The sequence below is a fragment of the Octodon degus genome, unplaced genomic scaffold (assembly GCF_000260255.1).
Source record: "Octodon degus isolate 3935 unplaced genomic scaffold, OctDeg1.0 scaffold00010, whole genome shotgun sequence".
NCBI classification, from domain to species: Eukaryota; Metazoa; Chordata; class Mammalia; order Rodentia; family Octodontidae; genus Octodon; species Octodon degus.
The window spans coordinates 10,226,195-10,235,355 of record NW_004524586.1 but is presented as its reverse complement, the minus strand read 5'-3'; the positions used below and the strand labels follow the sequence as shown (position 1 = coordinate 10,235,355).

At 49.5% G+C, this 9,161-nt stretch overlaps 1 protein-coding gene across 6 annotated transcripts in view; it reads left to right on the top strand.

Moving 5' to 3' along the window:
• Positions 1–9,161, top strand: part of Lrrc27 (leucine rich repeat containing 27) — a 43,971-nt gene that overhangs the window by 15,847 nt on the left and 18,963 nt on the right. For 3 of the 6 annotated variants that reach the window (XM_012513428.2, XM_023708964.1, XM_023708967.1), the window contains 4 exons: positions 741–893; positions 4,172–4,517; positions 6,106–6,252; positions 8,768–8,864. In XM_012513428.2, the coding sequence (XP_012368882.1) occupies positions 741–893; positions 4,172–4,517; positions 6,106–6,252; positions 8,768–8,864 (743 nt within the window). Of the gene's footprint in view, positions 1–740; positions 894–4,171; positions 4,518–6,105; positions 6,253–6,706; positions 6,841–8,767; positions 8,865–9,161 lie in introns of all 6 variants that reach the window. The other 3 variants (XR_002819834.1, XM_023708965.1, XM_023708966.1) reach the window with 3 other exon arrangements.

Sequence of the window (9,161 nt, the reverse complement as noted above, 5' to 3'; positions counted from 1 at the left end):
TTTCTGATCTGCTGTGAGTCCTTCTAGTAAATTTTTCACTTCAGTTATTGTAATTTTCTGCTTTAAAATTATACCTTGTGAGACTGGGCATGGTGGCGCACGCCTGTAATCCCAGCTCTTGGGAGGCTGTACACAGGCGGATCACTACGAGTCCTATCTAGTAGTGAGACCTTGAGCACCCTGTAGGCCTTTCCCTAAAAAATACAAAATAAATAAATAAATAAAACAAAATTATAATTTGTTATTTTGCGTAATTTCCATTTTTACTGACACTCCATGTTTGTTGAGTCATTTTATTTTGTGCAACTCTGATTATTTAAAAATAGGTTACTTCATTTCCTTGGGCATGTTTCGAATGGCGACTTTGAAAACTGCTAAATCCAGCATCTGCCTAGAGACAGCTTGTTTCCTGAGCATACGTTACGTTTCCTTTCTTTGCCTGTCTTGTAGTTTTTATGTCAAAAATGGGCATTTTAGATAATACTGTATCTGTGCTCCATGAATTTTACATGAAGATTGCTGCGGCTGCTGTGGAATTGTTTTCGCTACCTTACTCTTAATCTATGGGATCCGCGTACACTGCAGAGTTTTGAAAAGGAAACCTCAGATGCCCACCACTTCCTTTTACCGCAAATACTGACTGGATCGCTTGTAAATGGGAGATCTGTTGCTTTCATCTCCTCCTGGTGTCTGCTCCACAGAGCAGCACACGGGCCTGAGGCTTCTCTCCTCTGTTGCAGGCAATGTCGCCACCCTGAGAGCACTGAACTTGAGACACTGCCCCCTGGAGTTCCCTCCTCAGCTGATTGTGCAGAAAGGAGTGGCCTCCATCCTGACCTTCCTGCGGATCTGTGCAGCGGAGCACAGCCTCCCTAAGGGTGCGGCTTCTCAAGGTTCGTAGGGCCATTGTATATGACAAGCCACAAGAAAGCCGAAGTCAGGGCTTTTTAAATCGGGGTAGGACTGATCTTCCTTTGATGGTATCCTAAAGATCTGGCTCCCTTACTTGCCTTCCGCTAAGCTCAGATGGCAAATGCAGATGCCCACACCCACCCAGTCACATCCAGCCCTGCTTTGGTTCAGTGTTTATAAATTTATACCCTCAGCATCCGTTACAGAGCTTGTCTACAGTGGGGTTAGCACAAGTTCATTGTAAGAAATCAAATGAAGCAGCCATTGCCTCTAAGCTACCAGCAAGCTGCTCCTTCAACAGGTAGCTTTGTTAGACAACTTTAAAAATAAGTACAATGTGCCAGGGATATAGCTCAGCAGCATAAGCACCTGCCTGGCAAGTGCAGGGTCCCAAGTTCAATCGCAGGTACCAAAAAATCCCCACAATGGAATTGCCTCTAGTCCCTTCTATGATTGATTATTATTTTTTTTTTCCTTTGGTGCTAGAATATCAAACTCAGGATCTTGCACTTCCCAAGCAGGCGCTCATGTAGCTGAGCTATATCCCTGGCCCTATTCTCTTGTAGGTACAAGAAATTAGCATTAAGTGGATTTATAACCACATTTGTCTACTTACATTTCTTGGTGGGCACTCACCCAACTATTCCGTTTTGTCTGTTCGTAGACCAGGCACATGTTTTCCAAAAAAATAAAAAATAAATAATCTTATAGAATGTTCAGAAAAAAATGTACTGAAGCATTAACTTAACAATACCTAAAATTTTTCTACTTTCACTCATTGATTTTGTATAAATGAATATGCCGACATTTGAAGTAATTAGCCAGTAAAGTTATATATGTAAAACAAATAAGATGTATAAATCACTAGGTCTGTGTCAGCAGTGTGACCTTCCATGGTGACACAGATGGCTGTACTTGGAAATAGTCTAAAATGATCAAGAAACAATAGCTGACCCTGTACTGTATTCAGTTTTTATTGGGTTTTTGTTTGTTTGTTTGTTTGTTATTGTTTTGCAATACTGGAGATTGAAGCCTTCACACTGAGCTACAAATAAGCACTGATTGGTTGGTTGATTGATTGATTTTTTTTCTTTTTTTTTTTTTAATGTATTTGGTTGTTGTATGGTCTCAATACATGACTCAGACTCATGGTGATCCTCCTGCTTTCAGCCTTCCCAGCACTGGGATTACAGGTGTGGGCCACTATGCCTGGACTCCGGAGGGCTCAGTGTGCCTGGGGGTGGGAGTGGCATCGCATGTGATGCTGAGGTTCAAACCGTGGTCCCTGTGCTTGCCTGAGCTTGCCTAAGCAGGTGCTGTAGTCCACTGAGCTGTCTCGCCAGCCCCAGATTGATTGATTTTGAGACACATTCTCACTATGTTGTTCAGGCTGGCCTTGAGCTCACTATATAACCCAAGGTGACCTTGAACTCATAGTGGTCCTCCTGCTTCATCATACCTGGCTTTTATTTTTATTTTGAGACAGGGTCTCAAAACTTGTGACCCTCCTACCTCAGCCTGCTGGAGTTCTGGTACTTGTTTTTGGAGATGCACTGTTCTTTTTTTCTTTTTTTTTTGCAGAACTGGGGGTTGAACTCAGGCTCTTGTGCTTGCCAGGGAAGCACTTATTCCACTGAGCCATCTCCCCAGCCCCAGATGAACTGTTCTGAAGCTGTTATGTGAACATATCCTTCACTGGTTGGTAGAAAGATGTCCACACACAGCTGTGCTCTAGAAGTGATGCTCCAACGGTGGCTGTAGTAACTTCCCTCAAGGTCTTGAGTAGGGTGGAACATTCCAGGGAACAGAGTTCATTACTTTTAAACAAAAGCAGACTAAAGGAAGTCATTCCTTTCTTAGTGTGCTTCTCACACATTGTAGATTGAAACTATTGACTTTAGTTTTTTGATTGTATCTGTGTACTTGCTTTTCAGTTAAGATTAGCTTTCTGGCAATACCTCAAGAGTCTTCTCCTGTCAGCCTTGGGGGGGAGTGGGTGGTGCCCGTCTGTAATCCTAGCACTGAGGCAGGAATCATGAGCTCAAGGCCAGCAAGGGCTGTGTAGCAAGATTGTCTTTAAAAACGTCCTCCTGGGGCTGGAGAGAGTAGAAGAAGACCTGGGACCAGTAACTTAGGCTGATATGTGGCACATGAGGGAAGTGATCTAGTGACACTGGTCTGTGGGCCCCATGCGGAAGTCCTGTAGTCTAGGCTAAGGGGCTCTGAGGAGCCCAGAGCTGCAGAGTGGTAGGGCCCAGCAGGAGGAAGGAAGCAGGAGGGCTGTGTTTCTCTGATTATAGGTGGTATTAGAAGCTAGATGGAAAAGTCTCTGTCCCCAGTGATCAGATGTGTGCTTAGTGCTTGCTTGCTTCTTTCTTTCTTTTATGTATTTAGACCCTCTACAGGGTCTGTAGGATCTCACTATGTAGACGGACTTGTGAGTCTCCTGTTTTCAGCCTCCCAAGTGCTGGGATTACAGGCACATGCCACAAGGCCCAGTCTCAGTCGCCATCTCAGCGTGCCCTGGGGGCGGGGCTGGCTCAGCACACTGGGGATGGAACCCCAGCTGCTGCGCTCTGCCTAACAGTCTTTATTCTTGATCCAGAGGACCAGGGAGATGGCTCAGTAGAACAAGCACTTGGGCAAGCACAAGGGCCTGAGTTCAATCCCCAGTTCTGAAAAAAAAAAAAAAAAAAAAAGCCAAAAACAAAAGGCCCTGGGATGCCTCACTTTATTTTATTTATTTATTTATTTATTTATTTATTTAATTTATTTATTTATTTATTTATTTGGCGGAACTGGGGATTGAACTCAGATCCTTGCGTTTGCCAGTCAAGCATTTATCCTACTGAGCCATCTCCCTGGCCCCAATGCTTCACTTTAGAACGCTGGTCATGTTCCTAAAGAGTCTTCACACGGCCTTCACACTCCTTGCTGACGCAGCAGCTAGCAGGCTGTGCAAGGGCAGGGCAGGGCTGCGGGGGCAGTCAGTGTGCGTCAGGAAACTCCCGCAGACTCCACTGGAGGAGCATCCAGAGGGCAGTCGTGCTCTTCCAAAGAGACCTCACCGCAAAAGACAGGAAACAGTGCAAGTTTCCAGCTGGGAGCCCTGTTCTGTGAGCAGGCCCCGTGAGGGCTGGTGGGAGCGACCCCACCTTCCATCTGTCTTGGCAAAGCAGCGCCACCCTGTGCTGTTCAGGTGGGTGCTGGAGCGCAGCCTTGATGTGTAGGCTTCTGACGTGGCATTTTATCCCACCAGAGAGCTCATTGGTTAAAAAGATGGACCTAAATGAGCTTCCAGTTCTCGTGCAAGATTTATCACAGTATAGGAACCCTCAGGACCATGTGATGAAGGAAAAGGTGGATTATCCTCCAACTGTGGAACAATTAGGCCTGAGTGAGCTCAGAAGGTCTACCGAATCCCCGCAGCCGTGGCCGAGCAAAGAGGAGATCAAGCGCTTCTGGAAGCTAAGGCAGGAGATCGTTGAGAATGAAAAGGCGGAGGTTCTTGAAAACCAGCTCCTTCCTGTTGAGTTGCCACCAAATATCAAGGCAGCATTAAACACCAAGGAGAGAGAACACTCAAATGCAAGGCACGTGTTCAGGTAAAACGCAAAGCCTGTGCAGTGTTGTACAGTTATTTTATAATTTTGTCATAATTGAGGTTTACATGTATACTACGTGTACACATGTGTGATATGTATGTGTGTATCCACGAGTGTCTGTGTATATAAATGTACATAAATAAAGAGAATGTGGAAAATAATAATTAGTGAATCTAGACCACACTTTCTCTAGGGTATGTCATCATATCCAAGGGGACAGTAACAGGACTTAAGGCTAAACAAAAGTAGAATTAACAATAGTTTGGTTCCTCAGAGCCACCCCCAGGGCAGCAGGAACAAATTCAGTGTCTCCCTGTCTTAAAACCTCTTGGAAAGCAGATGTGGTGGCACACACCTGTAATCCCAGCACTCAGGAGGCTGAGGCAGAAGGATTCTTTTGCATTTGAGACCAGCCTGGGCTACAAAGTGAGCTTAAGTCCAGCCTGAACTGAATGGCGAGACCCTGTCTCGAAAAGACAAACAAGGACCGGTGAGATAGCTTAGTGGTGTAAGTGCCTGCCTGGCAAGCTTAAGGACCAGGGTTTAATCCTTGGTACCGCGTACTGTGCCAGGCACTGAAACCAGGTGTGACACATGCCAATAATCCCAGCCCTTGGGAGGCTGAGACAGGAGGACCACCATGAGTCTAAGCTGCGTAACGAGACCCTGTACCACATAAATAAATAAGTCGATAGATAGATAAATGACAGACACAAAACCCTCATGGGGAGGCTGCTGCAAACCTGTCCACAGGTGCCCCTGGCAGTGTGCAGGGGAGCATCTGGGGATCTGCAGGGAAGGCGGCTGGCGATTGTGGCACTGATCTTGCAGCTGTCCTGTAGGTTTAATCATTTTAAAAATAAAAGTAAAAGACATTGGAGCATTACTGACAGATTTAACCTTGGAAGTCCTGGTGGCAAGCGCTACAGGTTTCTAACTATGGTGTAACCTCAGAGGCTTTGGAGCCATTGGAATATTCTTAGTGTAGGCAAGCACCGACAGAACAGAAGTATCCTAACCTGCTATTTAGAAACCTGTTTCTTTCCTTCACTTACTCTTATGAATAATAATAGTGATTTATCCAAGGAAATCACGGTAAGCTTATTAATAGTACTTTGCAAGTTTATCTGTACCTCAGATTAAATACCAGATCCCAGCCTTTGGAGATTTATTTGGGTGGCTGGAAGCTGGGGCGGCCAGGCTGAGCCTGCCCGTTCCTGTAGCCCCAATGCCCGTGCACTGAGCTGCTTCCTAGGTGTGATTTAAGGGTACATGTACCTACGAAGTTCGATGTTAGCTGACTTTCAGTGGTGGTCATTTGCTGTAATCTGTCTGTATAGCATTTACTAGAATCAACACAGATTGATACTGTGGCTTTCTGTGGAGCCACCACACTGTAATTTTTATCATCCTTCAAAAGTGTGGTTGATCTGTGGCCATGCTCTTAAGGTTTTTTTTGTTTTTTTGGTTTTTTTTTTCATGCTCTTAAGTTTTTAAGCGTATGTTTTGTAACAGTCAAGCTCCTGTGGATGTGAATAACCATCACAGAACTTTGTTACATGGTTAGATAAAGACACTGTAATTTTAGAAGGAAGAGGCCCTCCTTCAAGAACATCTTACCTGATCTTTCATCGCCGTACCAAACAATGATTCCAACGAAAAGACTTGAGGAACGCCGAGTCGCGGCCCTCAGAGAGCTCCGAGAGAAGCAGGCTCTAATGGAGCAGCGGAGGAGGTATGTGTCCTAGAGCAGCGAGAGGGCTGCCCACTGCCAGCTCGATGGGGTGGGGCTGAGGGCTGGAGCCACAGCCGGACCACCAGGCCTCAAGGGAGCTCCCGGTTGCTTCTCTCCTCCCTGGTCCAGGCCCAGGATCTGTTTGCCTCACCTGAAAACTGGCTGCACTGCCCTCCCCTAGGTCTGTGGCTGAAGCGCCTGAGCTCTTGCCGCAGATGCTCCAAGGCTGCCTCCCCGTGAGGCTCACTGTGAGCATCACGGTCATCGTTGTGCAGGCCTCTGCCCCACCTTCTCCCACGCTAGGCTGCCTTCTAATGTTTTCCCTAGTCGTCAGTCCTTTCCTCTTCACTGGATGCTACTTGACCTGTCCTTTTCTGAGAAGTGCTATGTAGAAATAAGGGTTCACTCTTGTGCAGCTGGCCACACGAATGCATCCCCTGCCCTTGGTTCATAGAAGCCAGCTTGCTATCAGGATGTTAGGAGGCTGCCTGGGCCCGGCTTGTGCATCTGTCCTGCTCTGCCCTCCAGCTCTGCTGACCACCAAGTATTATTCCACTCCAGGCTCTAGGAGGCACTGGCATGGACCAGGTCCGTGGTGCTCTGAGACCCCCACCCCATGCACGGGCCCCCAGGCACCCAGCACAGCGGGGAGAATGAGGGTAGATTCCTGTTTCCCCAGCCCTGCTGTGAGCTTCCTGGGCCTGGCCACTCCCCATGTGCTACCAGCTCCAGCATCTCTCCTGGCTCCCAGCAGCCACTCCTTCCTTGGTGTGCTAGTGGGCCTGAGGGGGCCTGGCTGCATGTGGCCCTGTGGTTCCTTCTCTCCGCCTCCTGGGGGCCAGCCAAGAAGAGTGCTCCCGACACTGTCCACAGGGAGTGGGCATCTGTTTCTCTGGGACCCAGTGGGTACAGACTGCCCCCAAGACACCTCTGTGCAGTGTGCCAGGCAGCAGTGACACCCACACACTCAAAGCTGCTTGTCTCCCTTCAATAACAGGTCACACTGCTTTGTTGAGAAAAAGTTTGAATATAAAGAGCAGGTAAGGGCCGGCCAAATAGCTTAGCGGATTAACTCGCCTGTTTAGGCCGCCCCAGAGGCAGGGGATCCCATCCCTGGCCTGCTGTGCTGGCCCTGCCCCCGGGGTGCGCCGAGGTGGCGCTTGCCTGTTATCCCAGCTCTTTGGGAGGCTGAACACAGGCATATCACTATGAGTCCCATCTATGTAGTGAGACCCTGTAGACCCTTATTAAGAAATATAAACCATAAACAAAAAACCAGAGTAGGTAAAACCTCCTCACGGTCCTGCCTGGCGCTCTGAGAGACCCTGCCTCGTACTCCATGCTCAACAGTCCTGAGAGCCCTTCAGCGCGGCTCCAGACTCCAGACACAAACACCTCCATGTCACCTAATTAGCAACGCTACCCCCTTCTGAGGCGCAGGCATACCCTTCCGGTCCCATATGACTGAGAGGTGGCAGACACTACCTGGAGTCCCGCATGGAGGATACAGGAAGTGCCTGCATGCTGGGGCTGGGGGCTGGGACCTATGCGGGCAGGCGGCGGGACATGGCCTCCCTGGGAGGAACTGCCAAGGAACACCCAGACCTGGGCCTTGAGGTGGGAGCCCTGGGGGACTGGGGCCATTCTGATGGCACAGGAGATGAGGCAGGGGAGAAGCCCGTAGGCACACCCCAGGAGCCAGAGGGCTGAGGTCCTGGGGCCCACGAGGAAAGTGCTCAGGAGGTGGTGGGTGGGCCCAGGGCAGGTTGCCTCTGGGGCAGGGTGCGGATGTCTGCTGAGGAGGGAGGGTGGAGGCTACAGCATCTCAGGGCAGGCAGGAAAGAAGCAAAGCACACACCCAAAGCAGGACTTGGTTCTGACAGGCAGGTGGGCCTAGGCGCTGCAGCAGTGGCTTCCAGGTGGACAAGGTCAGGCCCCAAACCCAAGTTTTCAGACATTCTGCACTTGTGTGTAGCTGGTGCCTTCCTGTGGGCCTTACTAAAAGGAGCTCCCAGCCACAGGGAGGACCACAGAAAGGGCCTGGCCCTGGCCCTGCCCCATAGATCAGGAATTCTGCCTGGGGACCTGGGAGGAACTGACAATGCTCAGCTTTTAAAGCAGAAGGTAAATATCTAGCAAGGAGTTGCTTGGGAGTTTCAGGCCTTCCCTGGACACCTGAAGGCCTCAGCGGGGATGCCTGCAGTGCCCAGCTGACGCCCTTCCCCAGTGTCCAGTGCCTTGGCCCTGGGCTGCAGGCCCTGGGGCGTGGGATGCCAGGCTGCCTTGGCCAGGCACCTGCCAGCACACAGACATGCACAGGGCCTCGGATCAGACTCTGCACTCCTGACTCTGCCCAAAATGTATGAGAAAACCCATGCTTGCCCTGTGGGGTTGAGCAGGCAGGAAAAGAACAGGCGGTTTGAGCAGAGCTGAAAGTGATGGATAGAAATCCTCGTAAGATTTGCTCAAAGCTGCTCATGCTTGGGGTAGTAATATAAAAATGTATCTTCTACAGAGACAAAAGAGCCCTGCAGGAGTGGAGAGAGCAGGCCCAGATGCTGAAGAAGAAGAAGGAGGAGCTCAGCAAGCTCCTGCCCTCAGCTAGGAGCCTGGTACGCAGCCTGGGGGTGGGCGGCCCTGGTCCTGCTGAGCCCTGGCTTGCACACACGGGCTGGAGGTGCGCTGTGGGGAGCGCCGATACTGCACGCAGCCTTGTTCAGGCTGGGACTGGGACTGGGTCTAAGTCCTTTTGTAAGGGTCGAGTCACCGCGAAGGAAGACCCCAAGAGTCGGTCTCTCATGCAAAGAACAAAGGGAATTTTATTAACTGTGTGCACACAGGGCGGTCTGAACATGCAGGAACAGAGAGCGCCCGGAACTGACCGTGGGTGGTGGTTTTAAGCTAGAAGA